The sequence below is a fragment of the Hyla sarda genome, chromosome 1, assembly GCF_029499605.1.
Source record: "Hyla sarda isolate aHylSar1 chromosome 1, aHylSar1.hap1, whole genome shotgun sequence".
Classification (NCBI taxonomy): domain Eukaryota; kingdom Metazoa; phylum Chordata; class Amphibia; order Anura; family Hylidae; genus Hyla; species Hyla sarda.
Window position 1 is genome coordinate 603,373,707 of NC_079189.1, and position 17,479 is coordinate 603,391,185.

Genomic DNA, 17,479 nt, shown 5'->3' on the forward strand with positions numbered 1-17,479 from the left:
TATATATATATATTATATATATATATATATATATATATATATATATATATATATATATATATATATATATATATATATATATATATACCGTATATACTCGAGTATAAGCCGAGTTTTTCAGCACGATTTTTCGTGCTGAAAACACCCCCCTCGGCTTATACTCGAGTGAACTCTCCACCCGCAGTGGTCTTCAACCTGCGGACCTCCAGAGGTTTCAAAACTACAACTCCCAGCAAGCCCGGGCAGCCATCGGCTGTCCGGGCTTGCTGGGAGTTGTAGTTTTGAAACCTCCGGAGGTCCGCAGGTTGAAGACCACTGCGGCCTTCGACATCATCCAGTCCCCTCTCACCCCCCTTTAGTTCTGTACAGTACTCGCCTCCGCTCGGCGCTGGTCCGGTGCTGCAGGGCTGTCCGGAGAGGAGGTGGTCCGGTGGGATAGTGGTTCCTGGCTGCTATCTTCACCGGGGAGGCCTCTTCTAAGCGCTTCGGGCCCGGCCCCAGAATAGTCACGTTGCCTTGACAACGACGCAGAGGTGCGTTCATTGCCAACGTACTTCTGCGTCATTGTCAAGGCAACGCCTCTATTCCGGGCCGTAAGCGTGGAGAAGAGGCGCCCCCGGTGAAGATAGCAGCCCGGAACCACTATCCCACCGGACCACCTCCTCTCCGGACAGCCCTGCAGCACCGGACCAGCGCCGAGCGGAGGTGAGTACTGTACAGAACTAAAGGGGGGTGAGAGGGGGCTGGATGATGTCGAAGGCCGCAGTGGTCTTCAACCTGCGGACCTCCGGAGGTTTCAAAACTACAACTCCCAGCAAGCCCGGACAGCCGATGGCTGCCCGGGCTTGCTGGGAGTTGTAGTTTTGAAACCTCTGGAGGTCCGCAGGTTGAAGACCACTGAGGGCGGATGATGAGAAGAGGATGATGAAGGGGGGGGTGGGATGATGACAAGAGGATGATGAAGGGGGTGGTGTGGGATGATGAAGGGGGGTGGGGATGATGACAAGGGGATGATGAAGGGGGGTGTGTGGGATGATGAAGGGGGGTGGGGATGATGACAAGGGGATGATGAAGGGGGGTGGGGATGATGACAAGGGGATGATGAAGGGGGGATGTGTGGGATGATGACAAGGGGATGATGACAGGTGATGATGATGAGGGTCTGGATGATGACATGCGGTGATGATGATGAGGATGTTAATGACGGGTCTGGATGATGACAGGGGGGATGATGTATTTCCCACCCTAGGCTTATACTCGAGTCAATAACTTTTCCTGGGATTTTGGGTTGAAATTAGGGGTCTCGGCTTATACTCGGGTCGGCTTATGCTCGAGTATGTACGGTATTCTACTTTAACATAGTGGTAAATTTTTGTGGTAACTTGCATCATTTCTTGGTGAAAAATCCCCAAATTTGATGAAAAAAATTGAAAATTTTGCATTTTTCTAACTTTAAAGCTCTCTGCTTGTAAGGAAAATGGATATTCCAAATAATTTTTTTTTTGGATTCACATATGCAATATGTCTACTTTATGTTTGCATCATAAAATTGACGTGATTTTACTTTTGGAAGACACCAGAGGGCTTCAAAGTTCAGCAGCAATTTTACAATTTTTCACAAAATTTTCAAACTTGCTATTTTTCGTGGACCAGTTCAGGTTTGAAGTGGATTTGAAGGGTCTTCATATTAGAAATACCCCATAAATGACCCCATTATAAAAACTGCACCCCAAAAAGTATTCAAAATGACATTCAGTAAGTGTTTTAACCCTTTAGGTGTTTCACAGGAAAAGCAGCAAAGTGAAGGAGAAGATTCAAAATCTTCATTTTTTACACTCGCATGTTCTTGTAGACCCAATTTTTGAATTTTTACAAGGGGTAAAAGGATAAAATGTATACTTGAATTTGTAGCCCAATTTCTCTGGAGTAAGCACATACCTCATATGTCTATGTAAAGTGTTCGGCGGGCATAGTAGAGGGCTCAGAAGCGAAGGAGCGACAAGGGGATTTTGGAGAGTACGTTTTTCTGAAATGGTTTTTGGGGGGCATGTTGCATTTAGGAAGCCCCTATGGTGCCAAAACAGCAAAAAAAAAAAACACATGGCATACCATTTTCGAAACTAGACCCCTTGAGGAACGTAACAAGGAATTAAGTGAGCCTTAATACCCCACAGGTGTTTCACGACTTTTGCATATGTAAAAAAAATATTTTTTTTTCACAAAAATGTGTGTTTCCCCCCAAATTTCACATTTTTGCAAGGGTTAATAGCAGAAAATACCCCCCCAAATTTGTAACCCCATCTCTTCTGAGTATGGAGGTACACCATAAGTTGACCTGAAGTGCACTACGGGTGAACTACAATGCTCAGAAGAGAAGGAGTCATATTTGGCTTTTTGAGAGCAAATTTTGCTCGGGGGGGCATGTCGCATTTTAGGAAGCCGCTATGGTGCCAGGACAGCAAAAAAAAAAAACACATGGCATACCATTTTGGAAACTAGACCCCTCGAGGAACGTAATAAGGGATAAAGTGAACCTTAATACCCCACAGATGTTTCACGACTTTTGCATATGTCAAACATTTTTTTATTTTTTACACTAAAATGCTTGTTTTCCCCCAAATTTTAAATTTTTACAAGGGATAATAGCAGAAAATACCCCATCTCTTCTAAGTATGTAAATACCCCATAAGTGGACGTGAAGTGCACTGGGGGCGAACTACAATGCTCAGAAGAGAAGGAGCATCATTGAGCTTTCGGAGAGAGAATTTGGCCATGTGCATTTACAAAGCCCCCCGTGGTGCCAGAACAGTGAAAAAATAGCCAGTTTGAAAATTTTTGGAAAAATTGTAAAATTGCTGCTGAACTTTGAAGCCCTCTGGTGTCTTCCAAAAGTAAAAACTTGTCAATTTTATGATGCAATCATAAAGTAGACATATTGTATATGTGAATCCAAAAAAAAAAAAATTATTTTGAATATCCATTTTCCTTACAAGCAGAGAGCTTCAAAGTTTGAAAAATGCTAAATTTTCTATTTTTTCATCAAATTTTGGGATTTTTGACCAATAAAGGATGCAAGTTACCACAAAAATTTACCACTATGTTAAAGTAGAATATGTCATCAGATTGATAAGTAAAAGCATCCCAGAGTTATTAATGCTTAAAGTGACAGTGGTCAGATGTGCAAAAAAGGGCTGAGTCCTTAAGGGGTTAATATAGTGCAAAATTTTCAACGATACTTGTATCGTTACTTGGTGAAAAATTTTCCAATTATTTTCAAATAATTCAAAATTTTAATTTTTCAGGGGCCAGTTCAGTTTGAAGTGGAGTTGAGGGGCCTTTCTGTGAGAAATCCCCCATAAATGACCCCATTATAGAAACTGCACCCCTCAAAGTATTCAAAATGACATTCAGATAGTTTGTTAACCCTTTAGGGTGTTTCACAGGCATAGCTACAAAGTGGAGGAGAAAACTCAAAATCTAAATTTTTTGCAGTAACATGTTCTTGTAGCCCCATTTTTTTCATTTTTACAAGGGGTATAAGGAGAAAATGCCCCCCAAAATTTGTAACCCAATTTCTCTTGAGTATGGAAAAACCTCATATGTGGATGTGACCCCATTTTTAAAACTACACCCCTCACTGAATGTAATAAGGGGTGCAGTGAGAATTTATACCCTACTGGCATTTGACGGATCTTTGGAACAGTGGGCTGTGCAAATTAAACATTTTATTTTTCATTTTCACAGACCCCTGTTTCAAAGATCTGTCAGACACCTGTGGGGTGTTAAGGCGCACTGTACCCCTTGTTACATTCCGTGAGGGGTGTAGTTTCCAACATGGGGATACATGTGGGTATTTATTGTTTTGCGCTTATGTCAGAACCGCTGTAAAATCAGCCACCCCTGTGCAAATCACCAATTTAGGCCTCAAATGTACATGGTGCACTCTCACTCCTGAGCCTTGTTGTACGCCCGCAGAGCATTTTACGCCCACATATGGGGTATTTCCGTACTCAGGAGAAATTGCTTTACAAATTTTGGGGGCTTTTTTTCTTTTACCGCTTGTGAAATTTAAAAGTATGGGGCAACACCAGTATCTTAGTGTACAAAAATGTTATTTTTTACACTAACATGCTGGTGTAGACCCCAACTTTACCTTTTCATAAGGGGTAAAAGGAGAAAAAGCCCCCCAAAATTTGTTAGGCAATTTCTCCCGAGTACGGCGATACCCCATATGTGGCCCTAAACTGTTGCCTTGAAATACGACAGGGCTCCAAAGTGAGAGCGCCATGCGCATTTGAGTCCTAAATTAGGGATTTGCATAGGGGTGGACCTAAGGGTATTCTAAGCCAGGGATTCCCAAACAGGGTTCCTCCAGCTGTTGCAAAACTCCCAGCATGCTTGGACAGTCAGTGGCTGTCCAGAAATGCTGGGAATTTTTAGTTTTGCAACAGCTGGAGGCTCCGTTTTGGAAACACTGCCGTAGGATATGTTTTTCATTTTTATTGGGGGGGAAGGGGGGGTGGGTGGGCAGTGTACGTGTGTATATGTAGTGTTTTACTCTTTATGTTATGTTAGTGTAGTGTAGTGTTTTTAGGTTACATTCACACTGGCGGCGGATTACACTGAGTCTCCCGCTAGGAGTTGGAGCTGCGTTCGGAAAATTTGCCGCCGCTCAAACTTGAAACGGGGGACTCACTGTAATCCACCGCCAGTGTGAATGTAACCAGTACATTCACATGGGGGGGGGAGGCAAAACTACAACTCCCAGCATGCACTGACAGAACGTGCATGCTGGGAGTTGTAGTTTTGCAACAGCTGGAGGCACACTGTTTGGAAAATACTGAGTTAGGTAATAGAACCTATTACCTAACTCGGTATTTCCCAACCAGTGTGCCTCTAGCTGTTGCAGAACTACAACTCTCAGCATGTACTGATTGCCAAAGGGAATGCTGGGAGATGTAGTTATGCAACAGCTGGAGGCACGCAAGTACAACTCCCAGCATGCCGAGACAGCCTTTTGTTGTTCCTGAATGCTGGGAATTGTAGTTTTGCAAGATTTAGAGGGGTTCAGGCTGGAGATCACTGACAGTGGTCTCTAAACTGTAGCCCTCCAGATGTTGCAAAACTATAAATCTCAGCATGCTAAGACGGCAAACTGCTGTCTGGGCATGCTGGGAGTTGTAGTTTTGTAACATCTGGAGGGCTACAGTTTAGAGACCACTGCCAGTGATCTCTAGCCTGAACCCCATCTTGCAAAACTACAAATCCCAGCATGCCAACACAGCGAACTTTAATCCCCCCGCCCCCAGTCTGCTATTGGTCGGTCACTCTGCCGATCAATAGCAGGGATAGGAGGGGGTGGCACCCCTGCCACCTCACTCCTATCCCTTCAGGGGGATCAAGGGTGACTTGGACACCCCCGATCTCCCTTATTTTATCGCGGCATCGCCGTTGGTGGGCAGGGGGAGAGCGCTCCCCCTGCAAACACCATAGATGCCGTGATCTGAACTGATCACGGCATCTATGGGGTTAATGCTGCCGGGACCGGAGCGATCGTGGCCCCGGCAGATGCGGTGCGACTCCGGCTGTGATTAACAGCTGAGTCCCGCCGGCGATCTCCTGCGATGCCCGCGGCAGAGCAGGAGATCGCTTGGACGTATGCATACGTCCAATAGCGGGAAGGGGTTAAAGTAGAATATGTCACGAAAAAACTATTTCTGAATCAAATTCATAAGTAAAAGCAACTCAGAGTTATTAATGCATAAAGTGAAGGTGGTCAGATTTCCAAAATAGGGATAGGAGCGGGGGGAGGGGTTAGATTAGTTAATAGGGATAGGAGCGGGGTAGGGATTAGATTAGTTAATAGGGATAGGAGCGGGGGAGAGGTTAGAATAGTTAATAGGGATAAGAGCGGGGGAGGGTTTAGATTAGTTAATAGGGATAGGAGCGGGGGAGGGGTTAGAATAGTTAATAGGGATAGGAGCGGAGGAGGGGTTAGAATAGTTAATAGGGATAGGAGCGGAGGAGGGGTTAGAATAGTTAATAGGGATAGGAGCGGAGGAGGGGTTAGAATAGTTAATAGGGATAGGAGCGGAGGAGGGGTTAGAATAGTTAATAGGGATAGGAGCGGGGGAGGGGTTAGAATAGTTAATAGGGATAGGAGCGGGGGGAGGGGTTAGAATAGTTAATAGGGATAGGAGCGGGGGAGGGGTTAGAATAGTTAATAGGGATAGGAGCGGGGGGAGGGGTTAAAATAGTTAATAGGGATAGGAGCGGGGGGAGGGGTTAGAATAGTTAAAAGGGATAGGAGAGGGGGGAGGGGTTAGAATAGTTAATAGGGATAGGAGCGGGGGAGGGGTTAGAATAGTTAATAGGGATAGGAGTGGGGGAGGGTTAGAATAGTTAATAGAGATAGGAGCGGGGGAGGGGTTAGAATAGTTAATAGGGATAGGCGCGGGGGAGAGGTTAGAATAGTTAATAGGGATAGGAGCGGAGGAGGGGTTAGATTAGTTAATAGGGATAGGAGCGGAGGAGGGGTTAGAATAGTTAATAGGGATAGGAGCGGAGGAGGGGTTAGAATAGTTAATAGGGATAGAAGCGGGGGAGGGGTTAGAATAGTTAATAGGGATAGGAGCGGAGGAGGGGTTAGATTAGTTAATAGGGATAGGAGCGGAGGAGGGGTTAGATTAGTTAATAGGGATAGGAGCGGAGGAGGGGTTAGAATAGTTAATAGGGATAGGAGCGGAGGAGGGGTTAGATTAGTTAATAGGGATAGGAGCGGAGGAGGGGTTAGATTAGTTAATAGGGATAGGAGCGGAGGAGGGGTTAGAATAGTTAATAGGGATAGGAGCGGGGGGAGGGGTTAGAATAGTTAATAGGGATAGGAGTGGTGGGAGGGGTTAGAATAGTTAATAGGGATAGGAGCGGAGGAGGGGTTAGATTAGTTAATAGGGATAGGAGCGGAGGAGGGGTTAGATTAGTTAATAGGGATAGGAGCGGGGGGAGTGGTTAGAATAGTTAATAGGGATAGGAGTGGTGGGAGGGGTTAGAATAGTTAATAGGGATAGGAGCGGAGGGAGGGGTTAGAATAGTTAATAGGGATAGGAGCGGAGGAGGGGTTAGAATAGTTAATAGGGATAGGAGCGGAGGAGGGGTTAGAATAGTTAATAGGGATAGAAGCGGGGGAGGGGTTAGAATAGTTAATAGGGATAGGAGCGGAGGAGGGGTTAGATTAGTTAATAGGGATAGGAGCGGAGGAGGGGTTAGATTAGTTAATAGGGATAGGAGCGGAGGAGGGGTTAGAATAGTTAATAGGGATAGGAGCGGAGGAGGGGTTAGAATAGTTAATAGGGATAGGAGCGGGGGGAGGGGTTAGAATAGTTAATAGGGATAGGAGCGGGGGAGGGGTTAGAATAGTTAATAGGGATAGGAGTGGGGGAGGGTTAGAATAGTTAATAGAGATAGGAGCGGGGGAGGGGTTAGAATAGTTAATAGGGATAGGCGCGGGGGAGGGGTTAGAATAGTTAATAGGGATAGGAGCGGGGGAGGGGTTAGAATAGTTAATAGGGATAGGCGCGGGGGAGGGGTTAGAACAGCCCGACCTGAGCCGGGTTAGTGTTATTTTCGCTTCAGATGCGGCGGTCAGCTTTGATCGCCGCGTCTGAAGGGTTAATACAGGGCATCACTGCGATCGGTGATGTCCTGTATTAGCCGCGGGTCCCGGCCGTTGATGGCCGCAGGGACCGCCGAGATAGGGGTGTATTCGCTGTATAAGACGCATCAACTTTCCCCCTCTTATACGGCGAAAAATACGGTAGTTCCTTGAAGTCATTACGAATGATACTTGGATCTCTTGTGTAGTGTTTGGAATATGCTGGAATTTGTAGTGTACATGGTATACACGGTGTATATGAGAGAATACAGTGGTCCCTCAACATATGATATTAATTGGTTCCAGGAGAACCATCATATGTTGAAACCATCATATGTCGAGTTCATATGTCTATGTAAAAATGGTAATTGGTTCTGGGGCCTCGGAACCATTGTATGTTGAATACATATCTATATGGGAAACTGCTAATTGGTTCTGGGATGACCATTGTATGTGGAGTGTATGGGGAGTGTTTAACAAACCAGGGTGCCTCCAGCTGTTGCACAACTACAACTCCCAGCATGCATGTACAGCCATTGACTGTCTGGGCATGCTGGGAGTTATAGTTTTGCAACAGCTGGAGGCACACTGATAGGGAAACATTGATGTATGGGGTGTATAGTGTGTATATGTATTGTATGTGATGTGTGACATCGCATACAGTACTGTACAGTTCTTTAAATACCTTCAGGGGGGACAGAATGTCCTCCATTACCATCCTGCCGACTACAGCTCTATAGGAAAGGAAGGGGAGGGCAGCCAGCAGCTCATTGGATGCCTGCAGCAAGATGATGCAGGCTATTGGCTATGGCTGCACTGGGGGGGGCGGGGCTTACACGGAGCTCACAGTGGAAGCCTGTATGAGTTAGCAGGACAGCATGTGAGTAACAGGAGGCAGAACGGGGCACACGGGGACATTATACAACTATCTGTCAGTTACTGAAGTTGTCAGCGCTGTCAGATAGCTGTTTGTACGATGACCCCGACACACAGCAGCATCATATGTCGAGGCTGCCTTCAACATACGATGGGCTCTGAGAGGCCATCATATGTTGAAATGATCATATGTCGAGGCCATCATAAGTCGAGGGGTCACTGTACATGGTATGATTAGATGTTAGAATGGAGACAATGGTCCGTGATGTCAAATTCTGCCAGAATTCTGATACAATTGCCCCCTGTTGACTAGAAATTAACTCCTAGGTAATTTCGCTCAAAATTAGGTCTTTTTCTTTCTGACAGATGACTGTACCGGGAGATCAGAGGAGAATTTTATATCTTCATATTATAAAGCAGATGATGATATCACACAAGATACATATGAAGAACATTCCATTATCCCAGATACACCCTCAGCCCTTCACAGACAAGATCTCTCATCTCATCCTTATATACCCTCAGCGCTTCATGGCAAAGAACCGTCCTCTGATGCCTTTATACAGGGCCTAGCTTCTCATTTATCACAGGCTGGTCATCAAAAGAAAAATCGCAAAAGGGGTATTGGGCATAAAAGAGATCACAAAAGGAAGAAGAAGATTTCATGCCCAGAATGTGGGAAACTGTGTACCTGGAAATCAGATCTTATAATACATCTGAGAGTTCACACGGGAGAGAAACCATTTTCATGCTCAGAATGCGGTAAATGTTTCTCAAGGAAATTAAGTCTTGTTGAACATCAGAGAGGTCACTGGGAACAGAAGCCTTATTCGTGTTCGGAATGTGGGAAATGTTTTAATCGGCAATCAGATGTTACAAGGCATGCGATAACGCACACAGGGGAGAAGCCTTTTTCATGTTCAGAATGTGGGAAATGCTTTACTCTGAAATCCAATCTTGCTAAACATCAGAGAATTCACACAGGGGAGAAGCCATTTTCATGTTCAGAATGTGGAAAATGTTTTACTCAGAAAGCGCATCTTGCCGATCATCAAAGAACTCACACAGGGGAGAAGCCATTTTCATGCCGAGAATGTGGGAAGGATTTTGCAAGGAAATCACATCTTGTTGACCATCAGAAAATTCACACTGGTGAAAAGCCAAATTCATGTTCAGAAAGAGAGAAATATTTAATAAAAGAGAAAAGAAACCTTGTTAGACAAAGAAATCGCACATTGGAGAAGCCATTAGCATGCACTGAATGTGGGAAATGTTTCACTGTGAAATCATCACTTGTTGAACATCTGAGAATTCACACAGGGGAAAAGCCATTTGCGTGTTCAGAATGTGGAAAATGTTTTACTTCAAAATCACAACTTGTACAACATAAGAAAACTCACACAGGAAATAGACCATTTCTATGCCAAGAATGTGGGCGATGGTTTACTCGTAAATCAATTCTTATTGAACATCAGAAAATTCACACAGGAGAGAAGCCATTTTTATGCCAAGAATGCGGGAGATGTTTTAGTCGCAAATCAATGCTTATTGAACATCAGAGAACTCACACAGGAGAGAAGCCATATGCATGTTCAGATTGTGGGAAACGTTATAGCATTAAAAAGACTCTTGTTGAACATCAAAGATCTCACACAGGAGAGAAGCCATTTTCATGTTCAGAATGTGGGAAATGTTATAGCATTAAAAAAGCTCTTATTGAACATCAAAGAACTCACACAGGGGAGACACCATTTTTCTGCCAAGAATGTGGGAAGTATTTCTCAAGAAAGGCAAATCTTGTTGAACATCATAAAATTCACATAGGGGGAAGCTGTTATTATCAACCACATATGGAAAGTCTGTAATCTAAAGTTAGCTCTGTCTGCTCATCAGAAAGTCTTGGACACAGAGGAAATATTTTCATAGACTGTATATATTTGTAACCTGTTTATATTCAGAATTAGTACAAGAAATAATATAACTATTGTAGTATATAGAAAGTCACAACAGAAAGGGAAAATAAATTGGGGAGATAAATTAAGGTTGTACAATTTATGCTAAATTCTAATACATTTCTCACCATGGACCCCACTCAAATTTTGGCGTGAAAAGTATCGACCGCATTTTCAAACTTTTTCTGCCACGGTTTACACAGTTCACGTCAGATTTGTAATATTGGGCGTGTCCATGTATACTGTCGGCTTTACATGATATTTTCAAAGGGGTGAGAGTCCAGTTTACATAGTTTTATTGTTTTGTTTTGTTTTGTGGGAACAGGTGTTATTTAAAGGGGTATTCCAGGAAAAAAAAAACTTTTTTTTATATATATATCAACTGGCTCCAGAAAGTTAAACAGATTTGTAAATTACTTCTATTAAAAAAATCTTAATCCTTTTCAGTACTTATGAGCTTCTGAAGTTAAGGTTGTTCTTTTCCGTCTAAATCCTCTCTGATGACACGTGTCTCGGGAAACGCCAAGTTTAGAAGAGGTTTGCTATGGGGATTTGCTTCTAAACTGGGCGCTTCCCGAGACACGTGTCATCTTAGACAGAAAAGAACAACTCAACTTCAGCAGCTCATAAGTACTGAAAGGATTAAGATTTTTTTAATAGAAGTAATTTACAAATCTGTTTAGCTTTCTGGAGCCAGTTGAAATATTAAAAAAAGTTTTTTCCTGGAATACCCCTTTAAGTAATTATTAAAAAAATAAATAATTATTATTGAAAAATGTTATTACAATATATATATATATATATATATATATATATATTTTTTTTTTTTTTCTTGGTCACTGCACCTGCGCTCACATTTAAGCTCAGAAATGTTTTATTTATACAGTTATCACTAGTAACTAGAGATGAGCGAACTTACAGTAAATTCGATTCATCACGAGCTTCTCAGCTCGGCGGTTGCTGACTTTTCCTGCATAAATGAGTTCAGCTTTCAGGTGCTCCCGTGGGCTGGAAAAGGTGGATACAGTCCTAGGAAAGAGTCTCTTGGGACTGTATCCACCTTTTCCAGCCCACCGGAGCACCGGAAAGCTGAACTAATTTATGCAGGAAAAGTCAACAACCGCCGAGCCGAGAAGTTCGTGACGAATCGAATTTACTGTAAGTTCGCTCATCTCTACTACTAACCATGGAATATTTTGTGAGAGGTTTCCGGCAGAATTTTCTGGGATTTAAAATTTGGCACAAAACTCGACAATTTTGGCGCAAAAAAAAAACAAAACAATATGGCTGCAATAAGAAAAAAAATTTGGTGCGAAAAAAAACAAAAGAGGCGCGGAAATGAATTTTCACATATTTTCATATTTTCAAAGCAGCACAAAAGACCTTTGAAAATTTGAGGAGAAAAAAAAAAAGGTGTGAATAATATCGCTGGAACAGAAATTACAGTAGTTTTTGAGAATCTTTCCCATTTTGTAATGTTTTAAAGGGGTACTCCGGTGAAAACCTTTTTTCTTTTAAATCAACTGGTGGCAGAAAGTTAACCATATTTGTAAATTACTTCTATTAAAAAATCTTAATCCTTCCAGTACTTATTAGCTGCTGAATGCTACAGAGGAAATTCCTTTCTTTTTGGAACACTGATGACATCACGAGCACAGTGCTCTCTGCTGACCTCTCTGTCCATTTTAGCAACCATGAATAGCAGATGCATAGCAGATGTATGCTAAGGGCAGCATGGTGGCTCAGAGGTTAGCACTGGGGCCATGGGTTCAAATCCCACTAAGGACAACAATAAATAAAGTGTTATTATTATAATAACGTCAGCAGAGAGAACTGTGCTCGTGATGTCATCAGAGAGCATTCCAAAAAGAAAAGAATTTCCTCTGTAGTATTCAGCAGCTAATAAGTACTGGAAGGATTAAGATTTTTTAATAGAAGTAATTTGCAAATATGTTTAACTTTCTGCCACCAGTTGATTTAAAAGAAAAAAGGTTTTCACCGGAGTACCCCTTTAAGGACACTTTGGGGGAGATTTTCAAAAACTGTCATTTCAGTTCCAGCGATAGTTTTCTCCTCACATGTTCAAAGGTCTCCTGTACTGCTTTGAAAATCAGAAAATCAGAAAATTTCTTTCCGCGCCTTTTTTTTTTTCACGCCAATTTTTTTTTTTGCAGCCATATTGTATTTTTTGCGCCAAAATTGCAAATTTTTGCACAAAATTTGACATCCCAGAAAATTCTGGCGGAAACATCTCACGAAATATTCCATGGTTACTAGTGTCCAGACAAGCGATAACTGTATAAATAAAACATTTCTGATATTAAATGTGAGTGCAGGTGCAGTGACCAAAAAATTACATTTTTTTTTTTTTTTTATTACATTTTTCAATAATAATTTTTTTTTTTTTAATGATTACTTAAATAACACCTTTTCCCAAAAAACTAAGAAAAGACTACCGTATTTTTCGTCTTATAGGACGCACCAGCGTATAAAACGCACCCAATTTATAGGTGCAAAATCTAAAAAAATAAAGATTTTGAACCCAATAGTGGTCTTCAACCTGCGGACCTCCATATGTTGCAAAACTACAACTCCCAGCATGCCCGGACAGCCGTTGGCTGTCCGGGCATGCTGGGAGTTGTACTTTTGCAACATCAGGAGGTCCGCAGATTGAAGACCACTGCATAGGAGGTAATACTCACGTGTCCCCGCCGCTCCGGACCCGTCACCGCTGCCCTGGATGTCGCTCCATCGCTGTCGCCGTTTCCCCGTCGCTCCGGAACGTCTCTGCTGCCGGCCGGGTATCCTCGATCTCTGTCGCCGCCATAACGTCGTTGCGCACGCCGACGCACGTACGCGACGACGAGGAAGGAGAACGCCGGCCATACAGGGGATCCCTGAACTGAGAAGACACCGAGGAGGCAGGTAAGGTCCCCCCCGGTGTCCTGTAAGCACTAACCCGGCTATTCAGTCGGGCTGTTCGGGACCGCCGCGGTGAAATCGCGGCGTTCCCGAACAGCCCGACTGAACAGCCGGGTTAGTGTCACTTTCACTTCAGACGCGGCGGTCAGCTTTGATCGCCGCGTCTGAAGGGTTAATACAGGGCATCACCGCGATCGGTCATGTCCTGTACTGGCCGTGGGTCCCGGCCGTTGATGGCCGCAGGGACCGCCGTGATAGGGGTGTATTCGCCGTATAAGACGCACCAACTATTCCCCCCCAGTTTTGGGGGAAAAAAAGTGCGTCTTATACGGCGAAAAATACGGTACCAATTTCTGTGATTTCTACACCATCAAAAAGTTGGTGTGAATTTTTTTATGTAAACTGGACTCTCACCCCTTTGAAAACATCATGTAAAGCAGACAATATATGTGGACACGCCCACTTTTACAAAACTGACGTGAACAGCGTAAACCGCGGCACAAAGCTCTTTGAAAATGTGGTTGATACTTCATGCACCAAAATTTTGGCACAAAATTGATTTTTTTGGCGCAAAATTCTTTGAGAATCTTCCCCTTTCTGTTTTTGTCAACTATCCGTTCATATAAGACTGAGCCAGGCAATATAGTCTCTTATTCATGGAGTGTAAGTATGTTTCCTTTGATCTGGTCTTTGCTGCACCCCTTCACTTCCTTCAAGGGGTGGTCCTGGTGTAGGAGGCAGCTGACCTCGTGGGCCAAGAGACCCCAGTGCAAAGCACTGACAACTCAGGTTGACAGGAATTTGGGTAAAGGCCAAGGCCTGGGGCTGGAGTACACTTGCTGTTAAAGGGGTTATCCAGGAAAAAACTGGCTCCAGAAAGTTAAACAGATTAGTAAATTACTTCTTTTAAAAAATCTTAATCCTTTCAATAAATTATCAGCTGCTGAAGTTGAGTTGTTGTTTTCTGTCTGGCAACAGTGCTCTCTGCTGACATCTCTGCTTGTCTCGGGAACTGCACAGAGTAGAAGAGGTTTGCCATGGGGATTTACTTTTAAACTGGGCGGTTCCCGAGACACGTGTCATCAGAGAGCACTTAGACAGAAAAGAACAACTCAACTTCAGCAGCTCATAAGTACTGAAAGTATTAAGATTTTTTTTTAATAGACGCAATTTACAAATCTGTTTAACTTTCTGGAGCCAGTTGATATAAAAATAAAAAGTTTTTTCCTGGATACCCCTTTAATACTCATGCCACAGGTCAATAGACAGCACAGGTTTTGTCGGATAATTTTGAGTTACTAACAGGTGGTCATGACATTCACTGCAGAAGAAGGAGAAGTGATCCATATGCTAGAACTTAATCTCAACCTGGATAGTAGAGAGAAGATCTAGTCACCATCCTAAATTATATAATTTCTTCCACGTTTTAAAATGATCTTAATCAAATAACCATTTGTCTGTTACTAGATACATGTGAGCTTTATTGATCAATCAGTTGTCATTACATGTCATACAATAAATTACAATCACACAAAGGATGACTGTACAATAGCCAGCACAGGTTCCCTAAGCTATACACCGTACCACATGCTACACCAACACTCTGCTCTATGACTCATTATTGAAGAAACAAAGTCGTAAAAACAACAGACATTACAGTCTGTGACCGGGGAGGGGTGGAACACAGGGCCAAAATACTCTGCAAACATATGGGGAGGTAGGGGAAGTTAGTGGGGCGTTAGTCCTCTTCTTCATCGACGTCCGGCCTGTCCAAGATGGAATAGTCTATAAGCTGGCTTTGGATGAGCCTGCGGCAGTCCCGGACAAACATTTCTGTTACGCCGAGCGCTCCGGGTCCCCGCTCCTCCCCGGAGCGCTCGCAACACCCTCGCTACTGCAGCGCCCCGGTCAGATCTACTGACCGGGTGCGCTGCGATACCGCCCCCAGCCGGGATGCGATTCGCGATGCGGGTGGCGCCCGCTCGCGATGCGCACCCCGGCTCCCGTACCTGACTCGCTCTCCGTCGGTCCTGTCCCGGCGCGCGCGGCCCCGCTCCCTAGGGCGCGCGCGTGCCGGGTCTCTGCGATTTAAAGGGCCACTGAGCCACTGATTGGCGCAGTTGGCCTAATTAGTGTGTTCACCTGTGCACTCCCTATTTATACCTCACTTCCCCTGCACTCCCTCGCCGGATCTTGTTGCCATTGTGCCAGTGAAAGCGTTTCCTTGTGTGTTCCTAGCCTGTGTTCCAGACCTCCTGCCGTTGCCCCTGACTACGATCCTTGCTGCCTGCCCCGACCTTCTGCTACGTCCGACCTTGCTCTTGTCTACTCCCTTGTACCGCGCCTATCTTCAGCAGTCAGAGAGGTTGAGCCGTTGCTAGTGGATACGACCTGGTTACTACCGCCGCTGCAAGACCATCCCGCTTTGCGGCGGGCTCTGGTGAATACCAGTAGTAACTTAGAACCGGTCCACTAGCACGGTCCACGCCAATCCCTCTCTGGCACAGAGGATCCACCTCCTGCCAGCCGAATCGTGACAGTAGATCCGGCCATGGATCCCGCTGAAGTTCCACTGCCAGTTGTCGCCGATCTCACCACGGTGGTTGCCCAGCAGTCGCAACAGATAGCGCAACAAGGCCACCAGCTGTCTCAACTGACCGTGATGCTACAGCAGCTACTACCACAGCTTCAGCAATCATCTCCTCCGCCAGCTCCTGCACCTCCTCCGCAGCGAGTGGCCGCTTCCGGCCTACGACTATCCTTGCCGGATAAATTTGATGGGGACTCTAAGTTTTGCCGTGGCTTTCTTTCACAATGTTCCATGCACTTGGAGATGATGTCGGACCAGTTTCCTACTGAAAGGTCTAAGGTGGCTTTCGTAGTCAGCCTTCTGTCTGGGAAAGCTCTGTCATGGGCCACACCGCTCTGGGACCGCAATGACCCCGTCACTGCCTCTGTACACTCCTTCTTCTCGGAAGTTCGAAGTGTCTTTGAGGAACCTGCCCGAGCCTCTTCTGCTGAGACTGCCCTGCTGAACCTGGTCCAGGGTAATTCTTCCGTTGGCGAGTACGCCATCCAATTCCGTACTCTTGCTTCCGAATTATCCTGGAATATTGAGGCCCTCTGCGCGACCTTTAAAAAAGGCCTATCCAGCAACATTAAAGATGTTCTGGCCGCACGAGAAATTCCTGCTAACCTGCATGAACTCATTCATCTAGCCACTCGCATTGACATGCGTTTTTCCGAAAGGCGTCAGGAGCTCCGCCAGGATATGGACTTTGTTCGCACGAGGCGTTTTTTCTCCCCGGCTCCTCTCTCCTCTGGTCCTCTGCAATCCGTTCCTGTGCCTCCCGCCGTGGAGGCTATGCAAGTTGACCAGTCTCGCTTGACACCTCAAGAGAGGACACGACGCCGCATGGAGAATCTTTGCCTGTACTGTGCCGGTACCGAACACTTCCTGAAGGATTGTCCTATCCGTCCTCCCCGCCTGGAAAGACGTACGCTGACTCCGCACAAAGGTGAGACAGTTCTTGATGTCAACTCTGCTTCTCCACGCCTTACTGTGCCTGTGCGGATATCTGCCTCTACCTTCTCCTTCTCTACTATGGCCTTCTTGGATTCCGGATCTGCAGGAAATTTTATTTTGGCCTCTCTCGTCAACAGGTTCAACATCCCGGTGACCAGTCTCGCCAGACCCCTCTACATCAATTGTGTTAACAATGAAAGATTGGACTGTACCGTGCGTTACCGCACGGAGCCCCTCCTAATGTGCATCGGACCTCATCACGAAAAAATTGAGTTTTTGGTCCTCTCCAATTGCACTTCCGAAATTCTCCTTGGACTACCGTGGCTTCAACGCCATTCCCCAACCCTTCATTGGTCCACAGGAGAGATCAAGAGCTGGGGTACTTCTTGTTTCAAGGACTGTCTTAAACCGGTTCCCAGTACTCCCTGCCGTGACCCTGTGGTTCCCCCTGTAACCGGTCTCCCTAAGGCTTATATGGACTATGCTGACGTATTTTGCAAAAAGCAAGCTGAGACTCTACCTCCTCACAGGCCTTATGACTGTCCTATTGAC

General features: G+C 44.8%; 1 protein-coding gene across 1 annotated transcript in view; it reads left to right on the plus strand.

Annotated features, from left to right (window-relative positions):
- The window catches only part of LOC130295795 (oocyte zinc finger protein XlCOF7.1-like), a 121,203-nt gene that overhangs the window by 57,875 nt on the left and 45,849 nt on the right, over positions 1-17,479 (plus strand). The window contains exon 7 of the mRNA XM_056546962.1: positions 8,894-10,384. Within this exon, the coding sequence (XP_056402937.1) occupies positions 8,894-10,384 (1,491 nt within the window). The remainder of the gene's footprint in view (positions 1-8,893; positions 10,385-17,479) is intronic.